At 34.8% G+C, this 16,507-nt stretch overlaps 1 protein-coding gene across 1 annotated transcript in view; it reads left to right on the forward strand.

Moving 5' to 3' along the window:
• Positions 1 to 16,507, forward strand: part of LOC129760719 (tyrosine-protein phosphatase 99A-like) — a 352,268-nt gene that overhangs the window by 262,860 nt on the left and 72,901 nt on the right. The window contains exon 8 of the mRNA XM_055758409.1: positions 128 to 242. Within this exon, the coding sequence (XP_055614384.1) occupies positions 128 to 242 (115 nt within the window). The remainder of the gene's footprint in view (positions 1 to 127; positions 243 to 16,507) is intronic.

Here is a 16,507-nt window from a genome sequence, read left to right on the forward strand (position 1 = left end):
TAGGTAGTAAAACCTGTGAAACCCATTTTTGACGGTCGCCATAGACAGCCTTTCCTGTTCGTCATTAAAATCAATCTTGCATAGTAAATAACAACCTTATGAGACTATTCTCTTGCTTCTATTCCAGAGCCACGAGATCCACCACCTGCAAACGTACACCCAGTATCTGGTCTCGATTCAGGTGTTCAATCCGGAAGGACTCGGACCGCCAACCACGGTGCTTGTCATGACCGATGAGGGAGGTAAGTGTCTCTGATCATTTTTTTAAGGACAACAAATGGGAAAGGGATTTTTGCTTTCGAAATCGTCATGTAATGAACGGAATTGTCTCATTCGGAACCCGCATTTGAAAGGGTTACCAACGTTTTCCCCCTTTTTTAATGTTTACCTAAATTGTTTCGGAAGCAAACGAGGACGACTGAGCTTTAAAAATTAACCCACAATTTGGTTGAAATGATGATAGAAAAAAAGAAAGGGGAGGTGTTAATGATTTTATTTTTTTCAGAATTCAGGTTGGGATTAGCTGTAGCTGGCTATTTCACCCACCCACTCAGGGAAGTGATTACGTTTAAACGTCCGATAATGGAGCCAATTACCATTGGGGAAAGCCGGTATCATCAAATGTATATGGTACACATAAAATTATTAAAAACCGACCGAAATTACGAGCGAGCAGTGATAAAATAATTACCGCTAATTTAGATAAACGTATATCATTTGTTAATCATGTAGCTCCGGGCCGTTTTAATTACATCCAGAGTGTCGGTGATTATCGGAAGCACTTCTCTGAAAATTGTAGTAAGCGAAACGACATCAATCTGAAATTCAATTTGACAATACAATCTCCAATCAATTACCGTCAACTGGGGCATCATGCAACACTTTTCAACTTCAATGGTCTAGAAGCCACCTCCACATACCACTTGTTAAGTTAAGTTTTAAGGTTGATGGGACATCAAATTGACGTAGACAGAAAAATTTATTGGTTTTACCAGTTATTTTAATTTTACAAAAACATGCAATTTTCACCCTGCTAGGAAAAAGGTGTAAGTCGCAACAAACTTTGTTTTTGATGAAAAATCAAATGAAAACGTTCGAAAATTTATAGTAATGGTCAATATCAACTTGACGTATTTCTTTCAATTTTGCATTTAAAAAACCTGAACACCCCTCATTTTGAATGTGTGTGTGTAGAATGTTGCTCCTATTTTGATTTTGGAATTCACTCTTCAGTTGTCAAAATGCCGTCCACGGAAGAAGAGCAGCGTATCAAAATTTTGCTCGCGCATCGCGAAAATCCGAGCTACTCGCACGCAAAGCTGGCAAAATCGCTAAAAGTTGCCAAATCAACCGTTACAAATATAATTAAAGTGTTTGGAGAACGTTTGTCGATAGCCAGGAAGTCTGGTTCGGGGGGAAATCGAAAACCGGAAGCCACCGAGACGACAAAGAGAGTGGCCGGTAGTTTCAAGCGAAACCCTAACCTCTCTCTCCGATATGCGGCAAATAAGCTGGGTGTTTCGTCTACAACCGTGCTTCGAGCCAAAAACGAGCCGGACTATCGACTTACAAGAAGGTCGTGACTCCAAATCGCGATGATGAACAGAATACGACGGGCAAAGCGCGATCCCGGAGGCTGTACACGACGATGCTGACGAAGTTTGACTGCGTGGTAATGGACGACGAAACCTACTTCAAAGCCGACTACAAGCAGCTTCCGAGACAGAAGTTTTATACGGCAAAAAGAAGGGGAAAGGTAGCAGATATTTTTAAGCACATGAAACTGTCAAAGTTCGCGAAAAAATATCTAGTTTGGCAAGCCATCTGTTCCTGTGGCTTGAAAAGCAGCATTTTCATAGCTTCCGGGACTGTCATCCAAGAAATTTACGTGAGAGAGTGTTTGAATAAACGTCTGCTGCCTTTCCTGAAGAAACACGGTTGTTCCGTACTGTTTTGGCCGGATTTGGCATCTTGTCATTACGGTAAAAAGGCCATGAAGTGGTACGCCGCCAACAACGTGCAGGTGGTTCCCAAGGACAAGAACCCTCTCAACACGCTAGAGCTCCGCCCAATTGAGAAATACTGGGCTATTGTCAAGCGGAACCTAAAGAAGACCAAAAAAACTGCTAAGGACGAGCAGCAGTTCAAGGCAAACTGGCTTTCTGCGGCGAAGAAGGTGGATGTGGAGTCCCGGTATTGAGGTCCAAATCCAGACTTCCGCACAACTGACCTGATGACTACCTAGATACAATAGAGGTCAGTTGTGCTAGCGATTGCTCACCTTCGTTTACGTACTTCTTAGCTCTCAGATACTCTCTTTCAGCGTGAGAGCAGAGGCATAATCTAGGATGCCACAGTGGACAAGGTGGCTGTACAAAATCTGATTGCAGGGGTTAAGCGTAAGACCCGGCAATTCGAATTTGGAAAAGCGGAAGCCTAACTGAATATTTTTCCTGAATTTTATACTAATTAACTTGAAAAGGAAATTCAATTTGATTTTTTAAGTGAACGATTTCACGGATTTACACGCGTTTACCCTAGATCAAATTTTGACCGTTTCATTCTTTAGAGACCTTGTCGTTTTTAGCAACATTCAATTTTTGCAATATTCGATTTAGAAAACAATCGATTTTGGCACATGTGCCAAAATCGAACGGTTTTTTAAAACAACATTACCTTTTAGTAAGTGCTATAACAGGACCAATATAATTTAGACAAATACCAAAAATAGGTTTTTACGATGAACTATGGTGATAGAATACAACAACAAATACAAGTTTTTTTTAAACATTTATAAAGTACTCAAAAATAACAAAAAAAGATAAAAATTTGAAAAAATTTAAAAAAAAAACAAATGCAAACAAAAGACTAAAAATGACAAAATCAACTGAAAAATGATGAAAATTGACAAAAACAGCAAATACGACAAAAAAACAAAGATTATAAACAAAACAAGAATTGTACAAAATGTATCAAAAACATGAGAAAAATAATGAAAAAAAATTCTAAGAATGGTTGGAACTTGCTTAAAATAACGTAAATGGGAATAAAAATAGTTATTTTGAAAAAATAAGAGAAAACAAATTTAAGAAAAATAAACCGTTCGATTTTGGCAACATGAAATGTTCGGGCATGTTGCCAAAAACGAACGGGGTCTGTATTTGATATATTTGTATAGTCATAAGTCTTAAAGCACCAATTGCAGGAATATTTCGTTGTGTTCGAATTCAATTTTACATTTTTTCTGTCAAAAATGTTTTTAACTTTCCTTTGCGGTTAAAAAAAACGGACAATTAGCCAGTAAGGGTCATTAAGTCCCGGATTACTATTTTTTCTGTATCTTCAAAACAACTAAACTGATTTTCATGAATTATACTAATTTGGAATTATCTACATGTTCACTTTCTATTTATGAAGAAAAGATATTATTATAATTTTGGTGGTGTCTGAAAATTGAGCCGAAAGTCAAAATGGTCACAAAAGATGGCGTTTTTGAACAATGAAAAATTTTACTATGTCAGCTAAACTTTGGCTGATTCCAAGATTCATTTAAAGTTAAAAAAGTTTATGGTTTCCGATGTCATATGTCATTGATGGAAACATAAGAATAATTGAAAAATCGATGATTTTCTTCTTGAAAGTCATTGTTCTTTTCCTGAAAAATAAAATTTTATTTATAAAACAGGGCTTCAAAACTATTTGATCTATAAAAACATGAAAAACACTGGAATGTAACCTAATTGTAATATTTTTGTGATATGAAAACCGCGAAAAGAATACAACGAGAAATTCACTGAGCTAAATTTCAACATAAAATGGTTTAACTGTGAAGATTTAAATTTCAGAATAGTTGTGCTCAGGGTAACAAAAAGTGTAAAGTCAAAGTCGATACACCTCAGATTTTGTCAGTCTTTTCATTATTAATTCATCAGTATCGGTTGGAATTGAATATAATTGAACAGAACGGCAATTTTCTTCATCAAAATTCCTTGATCCTCTTGAAAATATATTTATGAACTTTTCAAATAACAAGCTGCGGTCTGTAAAACCAAGCACTTTTATTTTTTCAATATGCTCTCGATCTATCTGAATTCATATCTATAAACAGTTTTTCAATGCGACTTAAACAAAATGAGTTATTTTTGAAGTAAAACACCCATTTTAAGGACTTTTTGGCTTTAAGGTCGATTTCTGAAGACCATGAATATCAAAACTTCTATTTTTAAGAAGTATCTGATAGCAGACATTTGGAAGATATCAAAATGATAATGTGTTTGAGAATCAGTTCAGTAGTATTGATTTTATAATCAAAACAATAATCCGGGTCTATATGACCGAATCCGGCTAATTGTCCTTTTTTGCTGGGTGACTTTGGTAACCCTATTCAAAAATCTGAATATGAGAAATTTCATTTTAGCAAAACTCAGAAAATTCCATGTATCTAGCTTTAACCGTTCCTGAGATGTCGAGAAAGTGCAGTTCGGGTCATATAGAGCCTAACCGAAAAGGAAGGTCTAAAAAGGGCGCTGCATACATTCAGGAGTAAAAAATACTACAGAAAAATTCTTCTAATTGAAATAATAAAAATCAATCCTGCATATGGAAACGAGACTTGGAAGGTTAATCTTTGATTTGCATTTTGATCCATTTTAGCCCAAACTGGTAAATGAATTATAATTTTTTTTTATTAAATTGGTGATTGTCCAAATAGTTTTTCAAACAGTTTATCCTTCGTTTTCGTTTATCCTTCTATGATTTTCTTCAGAAATGAATGATTTCGCTAATTCAAACGACGCATCGCCAGAACATGGTGTAATATAGTCAATTTGACAAAAACTTGATATTCAATGAGCAAATTTTTTCACAAATCGGTTTTAAAACAGGACAAAAATTCTATTTCTCTTTGTAATCAATTCGTCTTTCGAAGTTAACAACTTTAAAAAAAAAACATGGATCATCTTAAATCTGGACGCATGAAAACGCGTCTATCTTGGAGCTATGAAAACGAAATAAAAATGTTTTGTACTCAAAATGTAGGGTTATTATTGCAATTTAAAGGAAAAATAATTTTAAAATACACTTCCGGCCAAAAGTTTGGGATCACCCACTAAAAAACATGCTAATTTTGATCGTTCATATCTCAGCCGTCTTAGGACATATTGAAAATCTTCTGATCTCATTTGAAAGATAATGAGCAATAGCTATCTCGGAGGTATTTTGCTCAAATATAATGTTTTAGTTTTGAACTTAAATCTTAACCTAAAGTTATAACATTTTCAAAAAATCGCACTCAATATTCAAAGCCGATCATCTCGGGATAGGGTGGATCAAATCTCAAAATTTGAGTGGCATTAGAATCCCTATTCTTTACTCCTCAAAACACAATCAAAAAAATTTGAGAAAAAAATCAAGAATGTATTTTCAATTTATAAAATAGACACTTGAGTTATCGTCCAAAAGTTTGGGATCACCCCTTTGTATGGTGAGTTTGGGATCATTCTTATAAAAACATGCAAATTTTTTTTATTCATATCTTTCTCATCTAACATCGTATTGCAGATCTGAAGGGTTCATTTGGAAGCTTAGGAATTGTTGTTTATTAATAAGTTCATTCAAAAATTATATTTTAAGGTGAGAACTATTAAAAAAATCCGGGAACTTTCAAAAAAACAATTAATTTTAGGTGATTTTTTATGGTTATCACTTCAAAATATAATTTTTGAATGTATTTATTAAAAAACAACAATTTCTTAGCTTCCAAATGAACCTTTCAGATCTGCAATACGATGTTAGATGAGAAAGATATGAATAAAATGAATTTGCATGTTTTTATAAGAATGATCCCAAACTCACCATACAAAGAGGTGATCCCAAACTTTTGGACGATAACTCAAGTGTCTATTTTATTCATTAAAAATACATTTTTGAATTTTTTCTCAATTTTTTTTTATTGTGTTTTGAGAAGTAAAGAACAGCAATTCTAATGCCACTCAAATTTTGAGATTTGGTCCACCCTATCCGGAGATGATCGGCTTTGAATATTGAGTGCGATTTTTTGAAAAGGTTATAACTTTAGGTTAAGTTTTAAGTTCAAAACTAAAACATTATATTTGGGCAGAATACCTCCGAGATAGCTATTGCTCATTATCTTTCAAATAAAATCAGAAGATTTTCAATATGTCCTAAGACGGCTGAGATATGAACGATCAAAATTTGCATGTTTTTTAGTGGGTGATCCCAAACTTTTGGCCGGCAGTGTATATTCCGATGTGTTTTCGATGGAATTTTCGTCGAATACCACTCATCATAGTTTGCCTTAATTATGTTTGGCCCACCAATTGCTGTTTAAAGTCAGTTTTTCCGACTGGAAAGAAAGATTAATAAATTAACTACTTCAACTGGGATACTTGAAAAAAATTCTTACCTCGACGCGTTTTTAGGAAGTTTTTCGAGACAAATTGTATAGGACTGTTTCAGGCAAATTTACAGAACTAAAAAAAAAGAAAATTCTTTTAGTTATGCTTTTAGTTATCTTTTGGGCGAAAAGATCCTTCAAAAATAACACAAGTTCTAACTTTGCTGTTGTTTTAGCAATTCAGATCAAGAGCTGGAAAAATCAGCAAGATGGAGAATGTTTGCTGGTTTCCAGCAAAATTAGGATTGCTGGACGTTTTCAGCAATTTTTTTGCTGGAAATCGAGGCAAAAATTTGCTGTGCATGTTTTACTATAATACAGTAAAACGCTGACATGATATTTAGCATAATTATTCAAGTATCGACCTATACGCACTGAATTACTGTTTTTTACTGCTGTCCGCTGATGAATAACTTAACATCGCTGCCTTATCAGCAGTATGGATCCCAGGATCAGGGGAAAATTTTAAAAGTTTTTTTTTCTTTCAAAATCCACAAACGCCATCATTAGCGCAAGAGCCATGTAAACCGGACACATCGCCATCTCTCGACTTGACAGTTCCAAATCGTTTCAATAACCGTAGATTCCAATCAGCGAAATGGGAAAACTTTGTAGCTGCGTGTCCGCGTTAACTGGTTTGTAGCATTAAAATTTCCGGCGGGAGTGATATGATTTTAATTTGCCTGAAATATTCAAAACGCCTCCGCCCTAAAACATCGCCAAGTGCAACTTCCATGTTCGTTCCGCGAGTTATCCGGCCAGAAATTGCCTTTTTCGATAATTAGCCTCCAGTTGAGTCTGTCCGTGTATGCGGGTTTGAGTTCAAACTGCTTGTCGGGAGAAAGTTCCGGGAAAATGTGCCGAATTTCCACCTCCAGGACCGGAAAATCTGTCCACCGAAAACTAATTACCGAAAACTGCCGCGCTTCGCTGCTCAATGAGGCTAATTTCAACTCGTTCAACGCATTTTCCACGCGCCGCCAATCTACTTGTGAACAACTACGTACACACACACACACACGCATCCCACACATTCATACATACAGTCAAACATCAACGGAGCCATTTTGTATTTAGTTCATTTTTTGCGGATAACAGGTTAACTCGTTTTTGCCATGTTTTTGGATTTCCCTACAAAAAAAATAAACCCCTGGAACAGTCGCGAATGCACGGAATCACGGCGCGAAAAAGTTTTTCAACCAAGCTAGCTGTCAGACCAATATTCCGACCGCCACCGAAGGTACATGAAGGAAGAGAAGGTGGTTCGACTCCAACAATCAAACTATGGGCAAGTTTAAAGGAAAACCCTGCAGGGCTTTGGCATGAAATGGAACCTACAGGTTTAACTGATAATCGACCTGGATCAGGTAGCAGGTGCACTGCAATTTTCATACATTTAACCGAAAAGCTTGTAGAGAAATAAGAACAAGTTCAATTCGATCATTTAAGTATTTTCCGGAGCCAACAAACGTATCACCCGGTTAACGGCCCGTGAAAACTGCGAAACATGATGGACCATTTTTAACGGTCGCCATAGAAGTAGGAAAAATCTCATAAACCTCACTTAAACCCATGAGAATAATTTCTTACGGTCGCCATGTTTTCTGAACCAATTCATGGGACCGAATGAAAATTCTTAAAGCACAAAATTCATAACCATGCCATCAGGGCAAATTCCCGGCCTACATGAAAGAACAACGCTCGGAATTCCATCAGAAAGGGGGACGAGTGCGGAACTAAATCACCGTGAACCGATACTGAAGGCGGCTCTATCCCTTTGATGTTCTCCAGACTTTAGAATTTTCCTCCTTCCACCATCACTCTTCTACCTTCGGTATGGGAGACAAGCCCATATTTATTAATCCAATAAAACTAGCGAAACTTTCACGGCCGAACGGATTTAAATTGAACCAGAGACGATGTTTATCTTTCGATAGAACCAATAATGAGACTCCGATCCGAGAGCAATCTATTATTCGAAAGTTGCTGGAATTACCTACACAAATCTCTTCGGACCGAGATGGGTTGATTTATTCGAGGAAAGAGGTCTGTGTGTGGCGGAAAAGCTGAATGGAAACTCCGAGAACGAAGACACGGAAATTCGATAATTTAATTCCATAATTGAATCAAACGAAAATTAAACAAAGAGCCGAGACAAAATCCTTTTCCGGAGAAATGGACCGGCGACTCCCAGCTTTTGAGCAATGAAATGATTCAAGTTAAACGGCCTTTCTGTTCCGGATTTCCTATCCCCCTTTTTAGCTAGAAGGCAACTTTGTCTCGTCGTTTTGTCTGAGTCCTCTTTTTCCTTCTTCAACCATTCCGTTTATCCGGCATCCAGCTAAGACGGCTTTCGACGATAAATGAGAAGACGATTCTGTACGCTGATTCGGTTTTTGATCTCATTCTGAAACAATTGATCCCATTGCTCTGCCGGAAAAGCTGGAGATTTTTTTCATTCCATACTTAAAGAAGGAACGAGACATTAATAAGAAGCCACAACGATTAAAATAAACTACCTTTTTATATAAACTTGAAAAATCTAAATTTTTAATAAACTTCCATTGCAATACAACCTTAAACATTGGAAAAAATATCTAAAAAAAAAACCAAAGCTCAAAACCGACTCAGCTTGAATATTTCAGTCACAGTGCCCATTTTTCGGTTCTTAAAAATTCATCACACAGATTCGACTGGTTGGTTATTCCAGTCGCCTTTTTTTTCTCGTGTCCTGCCTTCACACTGTTTTGACCGGCCGAGTGGAGTAGAAAACACAATTACCGGGATTTTCCGGCGCTAGTTTGCAATTTTCACGGATCGTCAACTTGACTATGAAAGGCATTTTTTTTTCGTTTTCAGCTTATTCGTGGTTTTTAACTTCACTTTTCACAGCTTGAATGTGCAAATGCATAATTTGTTAAAGTAGAAAATGTCCTGAAAAAAAAATGTTGTTATAACATTTCTAATAAGGGAAAGGTGATTTTTTATTGTGATATGAAACGGATTTTCGAATCTCTACTTTGAATCAGGACTATGGATCTGGTTTTTGGATCTAGATTGTGGATCTGGGATCTTTATGATAATTTTGAATCTGGGTTGTGGATTTCAAACTTGATCCTGGATTTGGATTCTGAATCGGAATTCTGGATTGATGATGTGGATTCTGAGTACGAATTTTGGATCCGGAATCTGAACTCAAGTTTCTGGATCAAGGCTTTCCATCTGGATTATGGATCTAGATTGTGGTTCTGGGAACTGGTTCTGGATTCTGGACCTTTTGGTTCTGCACTCTGTATTGAAATCCTGGATCTGAATCCTGTGGCATCCTAAAATATGCCCTCTATAGGTGATGGATGCACTCGCAATGCCGGCATATGATTTCTCATGTGTTAAACAGAGCAAGCAATTGGTGATGGGCGCGCTTGCAATCCTGATACACGATTTGTTATATGTTAAACAGAGAAAGCAATAGCCTTCACTCCAATTTCACTCCGATTAGCTGTCATTCTTGTGTAAATTTGTGTAAGAGTAAAGAGCAAGCTTTATTCTTTTTAGCAGGCCCAAGCCCAATGCTTTCTTACCATGAGCAGCGTTGCCAACCTTCCAGATTTTTCTGGAATCTTCCAGATTTTTATGTGTCATCCAGAAATACAGACCTCATGTCGTCTGGTCCAGACTTTTAATAAATTATCCAGATTTGTCCAGAAATTTCTATATGCTCAACGTTTAAATAAAAAAATACTATTGAAATCCAATAGCTCATAACGGCAACAATGAATTTTCTGTGAAGCAGAATACAGAAGTTATTTTGACAGCTGAATGGGCCTAAGCTTTCGGGTGTTCAAGCTTTCGTTCACATAGAATTCGCGCCCGAATCGACTTTTCGGATTATTTTTCCGACGAAAGAACATGTGTGGTTCTGTTTGGAACAAGATCTTGACCACGACTAGATGTACCGGAGAAATGGCTTTCCCGCACCTGAGGAAATTTATTCCAAGCTTTCTAGCTTTACCTCACTCGTCAACTTCTGTCTAGCGCTAGTTCTCTGAGTATAATATAAATAAGACCAAATCAAGGAATAGATTAAACGTTTCGACCATGCGTGGAATATCGGCTACTAAAAACTATGTTAAGCTTAACTCTGAGGACAATCGACCGATGAATATTTCTGCTACTATTAAGGGGGGGTAGGGTCTAACACTTTCAAAAAATCGATTTTTTCATTTTTTTATTTTCTTATTGTAAAACATTTCAAGAATGTTGTGTCAAATTTTCAAGTCAATTGAAGCAAAACTGTGGAAGTTATAGGCCTTTACCTCCTCCTATCTAATACTGCAAGAAAGCAAGAGCAGAAACTTCAAACGCGTTTTTCTCGAAAGCACATTTTTAAAGTCCGTGGACATCGTCATTTGAAAACTACTTATCCGATTCTTTTCAAATTTGGAACACATTTTCTACATATAAAATACCAGACCCCAACGTTTTTCTTTTTTGATTTTTTTACTTTGGGGAGATTTTAGAGGTGAAAAATGGCGGATTTTTAAGTAAACAATCGTAGTTTTTACTTCAAACAGCCACAAAAATTTCATAAAAATATTTTTAAGTTAAATAAAAACGTTGGGGTCCAGAAAAACATCTATTAATAATATTTTGCTCTGATTTTTTGATTTCAGATGATTCTGTGCTGAGATACAGTGTCCACCGCAAATCCTGTTTTCTAAAAGGCATCCTCGAAAATGCCCCGTCACCGGCTCATTTTTCAATATTTTTCTACGAAAAAATTACTAAATGAACAATGCTTTGTATAATGCGAAAATTTGAATACATTTGTTTGAACGATAGCTCTAGAAAAAAATCGTGAAAATGGTGTTTTTTTATACCCGTTAGACCCTACCCCCCCCTTAAATCTAAGTACAATGTCGCAATGTATGATCGGAAGTAATTTCAATGTAACCATATTGCTTGTTGTCAACCGTTATGTAAAAAGAATTAAATACAAGTCATTTGTAACTATCCAGACATATCCAGACTTTTTTATTGCCAAATTCCAGAACCCAGCAAACATTTTTGTAGGTATATTTCTAAACAACTTTGTTATACGTTTCAAATACATTATAGAATGAACGTATGAAAGTTGAAAAAACAGCATTTACCTACCAAAGTGGAAGCAATATACATACCTAGAAAGGATGCAAGAGAGTACAAGTTTTTTCTCTCAACACATGCGAACCGTTTCCAGCGACAATATTTGCTGCTTCTTTCATTGGGAAATTCTTGCAAATACACCATCTGATTTATAGCAATCTGGTTACACTGCTGGTCGCAGAGAGAACAACAAAGCTGTTCTCTCACTTGACCCACGCGGGAGAAAAAAAAGGGACGAAATCGTCTTCAAAATCTGCAAACATGGCGGACTTTTTATCATATCCGATTTAAACCATTTAATCTGAGTTCGAGTAACGATTTTAACGACCTTTTACTTGCGCTAGTTGGAATTTCGATTCGCAGTAACGTTTTTAATGACTTGAGTTATCGTTTTTAATGCGATTTCATGTTTGCTGGGAATTTACTAAAAAAAACACCTGGCAATCCTGATCATGAGAGCCTTGTAGTAAGAGAGATAAACGATGTGTAGAAATCGCTAGCACAACTGACCGTTCTAGCATCTAGCTAACAAACAGGTCAGTTGTGTCTCAATACAAGTGCTTGGGAAGAATGACAGCTTGCTGTTAAATTCCTTAAAAAATGTGTCCCAATCTCGAGAGGAACCCTGAAAACGGGCTATTCTGGATTCCACATTGGCACATTCTGCCAAGATATATTTTTGGCATTCCTCCTTCCATAAGGGAGAGGGATCTGTTTGCTAGCGTTGCTCCACATCGTTTCTCCCTCCTAACAAAGATCTCATGATGAGAGGAGGGGAAGAGAGAGAGGACATATTTTATGTTGCCGCAATCTGATGCCTATATCTGGATTATGGATCTGAATTCTGGATTTATGTTCTTCATCTGGATTCTGGATCTTGATTCTGAGTCTGATTCTGGATCTAGATCTGGATCTGGATTCTACATCTTTACATTGAATTGACGATCTGAACTTTGGAACTGGATGCTCCATCCGGATTTTTTACTGGGTCCGGATTTTGGATCGGGATTACAGATCTAGATTCTGGATCTGGATTCTGGTTCTAAATTTTTAGTTTGAATTCTGGATCTCAGTTAACCATCTGGATTCTGAATCTAGCGTGTGGATCTCAGTTCTGAATCTAGATTTCGAATTCCATTTGGGTGATTAATTCCTCAAAATGCGCTTCCTAGGTTCTTCTACTAAGTAGCAGTCCAAATTTCTTATCCTTCTTCTAACATTCTTTATTGTCAAACCTCTAAACTCTTTTTTCGCTGAAAGATTCACATAAGTTTAGTTTTCATGATAACATACCACTTAAGTTTTACGAAATCTGTTTAAGAAATTAGGAAAAAATAAATAAATTTATTTATTCAATGGTGCTTACATAACTTAATTTTAACACTTTTTCGGTTGTAAACATTCAACATATTTGTTAATTTGTTATATTTTTTTTTTCAAACCCAGCCTTTAGCCGGGGTTTATATTTCTTCTTCTCCACCTTACCTAAGATAGTGTTTTACTTAAAAGAATAAATCTAGAATTGTGGCAAGACTTAAACCTTAATGTCAATAACTATTTCAGATCGATTATCAAATGGATCAAGAATATCTGAAGCTACCAAACAATTGCTCTGGTGTACCTTTTCTGAGCCAATCGAACCATGCAATAAAAAAAATTAATAATTTTTATCGTAGTTGCCTATCATGTATTTGAAGTCAAAAATATTTTCCAAATCGATTGAAAACCATAAAGTCAAAATCAAAATCAAGTTACAAAAATTTGATTTCCAATTAAAAAGCAAGATTGAATTTGAAAAAATAGAATAGAATTTTTAATTTTAGTACCTATCATTACTTAGATTTTGAATTCATAATCAGCCACCATTGATAAATTAGTTATGAAACTCGAAAACGAATTATATCATGAAATTAAGGTGTTAGTTTAAATCCAAAATCATAATTTTGGTTCCATGCTTGGCCGAGTTTCAAGATTCAAAATTAAGAGTCAAAATCCAGCTTAGACTAAATAATCTACACAAGAGAACAACACTTTGGTGCATATATTTTAAAAGATTTTGGCGTCATAAAATCGACTCGTGGTAATTTCAAAATTTACCAATTTTTAATGAAGCCAATCATTGATAGCTAAGAAGCTAATAAACCTACATAAAAACTAAATACGGATTGTAAGTTTTTTAACTATCTTTTGAAAGGACCCAGATTTAGTATAGATTTTGCAGATTCTGAAATACAACGCTTTAGACAAAAAAAATGTAATTTTTCAATTTTCAGACAATTTTATTGAAAAGAATAAATCTCTTTCTGACGTCTCAATAGGGCGCACACAGGGGTAAATGCACCTAATAAGCGATCAAAATTATTTGCGGACCAATGGTAAACGGTAGACATTTGATGTCTTCGCAACATTTTTATATTTTTTGATGATCTATCAAATTCTTGAAAGAAAAAAGTGATTTTTCCACCTGGAAGGGAGTTAAAATATTATTTCTTGCAATAATTAGTTTAGAAACTTGATATCTTCAGTTGTAGATCTTATTATTTTAAGCAACTTTGTTGGAGACACCATCAAGATCGCATGAAAATCGTAAAAGTTACGAGCATTTTAAAAATAACGAGCATTTTAACAAGTAATTTTGAGTTTTTAATTTAATATCTTTTTTAGTATACGATTTACAAACTTGGTACATTTGAGAAAGTTGTTTAAATTGTTGAAACACACCATTTTGTGGAACATTTCAAATACATATTTGAACTAAGAAAGGGGTATACTACAAAATATCCAAAATAATGCCTTTTTTCAGTAAGTTACAACCTTAAGAGTTCGGACGAGTTCGTATAATTTTTTGAGTGGGTTTGGTTGGTCAAGTTATTGGCTTTCCATTGATATGTAAATTTAACATTAGTTTTGGATAGATTTTCTGTAAACTAGAAATTAATAATGAACTTTTTCCTCTAGAAGCACTTAAAATTTGAAGAAAAAAAACCCTCAATTTTTCTTTTTTTAGAGGAAAAAGCTCATTTTTGATTGCTAGTTTGTAAAAAATCTACCAAAAACTAATGTAAAATTTATATACCATTGGAAAGCCAATAACTTGACCAACAAAACCCACTCAAAAAATTATACGAACTCGTCCAAACTCTTAAGGTTACAACTTAATGAAAAAAGGCATTATTTTGGATTTTTTGTAGTATACCTCCTTTCTTAGTTGAAATATGTATTTGAAATGTTTTACAAAATTGTGTGTTCCAACAATTTGAACAACTTTCTTGAATATACCAAGTTTGTAAATTGTACACTAAAAAAGATATTAAATAAAAACTCAAAATTACTTTTTAAAATGCTCGTTATTTTTAAAATGCTTGTAACTCTTGTGATTTTCATCAATTTTCTAAACTAATTATTTCAAGAAATAATTTTTTATCTCCCTTCCAGGTGGAAAAATCACTTTTTTCTTTCAAGAATTTGATAGATAATCAAAAAACACAAAAATGTTGCGAAGACATCAAATGTCTACTGTTTACCATTTGTTCGAAAATAATTTTGATCGCTTATTAGATGCATTTACCCCTGTGTGGGGCGTTTCAAAATTTTTGTTCTTTATTTTTTCATTTATTATCAATTTAGTTTCAAAAGATTTATTTTGATTTTGTATTTGGTGTAATTTCTGTCTATTTTCTGAATTTTCGTAGAACTGTAGAAGAATGTACCAAAAACAAACAAGAGTTATTTTTGTTACAAATTGCAAAAAGAATATCATTCAGACTAAAAGTATATTTATCAACGAGGCTTGCCAAGTAAGAAACGACGAGTGATATTGCGCATTTTTGGAGAATTTTTGGTCAACGTTCGTCAAATTTGGAGCCTTGCAATAAAGAAATTAAAACTCCATGCAAAAATTTATTTCTGATAGTTCAAAATTTCGAATAACAATTCTAGTTGTGATTATAAATTTGATATTTGACTGTATGTGTGAATTAAGGTTGCCAGATTGCCTAGTTTGGGAATTTTGGAAAATGATGTGAGAATTTTGATGTAAGAATTTTTTATTCAAGCCTCCAAAACAAAATGTTTTGAATAAGTTTTATAAAAAAAATATTCATGAAAAGTCTTTGGATGCCAGAAATGCGATTTAAAATCTGTCATAAGTTTTAAAAGAAAAAAAAATTGTTTGGCAATTTTTTATTCTTGATTTTTGTTGAGTAATTTCTTAGTTTCGACATAATTTGACCGGATATTGCCCGGATTTTTGGTCCTCAATTTTGAAATCAAACGCCCGGATTTTGCCAGGTTTTTGAAAAATTTTGGCGTCATAAAATCGATTATTTTGTCAGATTTGGTATATCACCACTAGTTTTGGTGCTACGGCTCGTGGTAATTTCAAAATTTACCAATTTTTAATGAAGCCAATCATTGATAGCTAAGAAGCTAATAAACCTACATAAAAACTAAATACGGATTGTAAGTTTTTTAACTATCTTTTGAAAGGACCCAGATTTAGTATAGATTTTGCAGATTCTGAAATACAACGCTTTAGACAAAAAAATGTAATTTTTCAATTTTCAGACAATTTTATTGAAAAGAATAAATCTCTTTCTGACGTCTCAATAGGGCGCACACAGGGGTAAACGCACCTAATAAGCGATCAAAATTATTTGCGGACAAATGGTAAACGGTAGACATTTGATGTCTTCGCAACATTTTTATATTTTTTGATGATCTATCAAATTCTTGAAAGATTAAAGAGGTAAAAGATTGAAAGAGATAAAATTGCCTGGATTTGTCCGACCCGGATACGTACTTTATTTATTCTGGCAATCTTAGTGTAAATGAATATCCGAGAAGACCTTTGGTATAAAATAATAACAAATAATGCTATCATACCGTGGTAGCGATATTTGCTCTTAACTTGCCTTAATTTGCCAATAAGGGCAAAGTTGGTACAAT

The sequence above is a fragment of the Uranotaenia lowii genome, chromosome 1 (genome assembly GCF_029784155.1).
Source record: "Uranotaenia lowii strain MFRU-FL chromosome 1, ASM2978415v1, whole genome shotgun sequence".
NCBI classification, from domain to species: Eukaryota; Metazoa; Arthropoda; class Insecta; order Diptera; family Culicidae; genus Uranotaenia; species Uranotaenia lowii.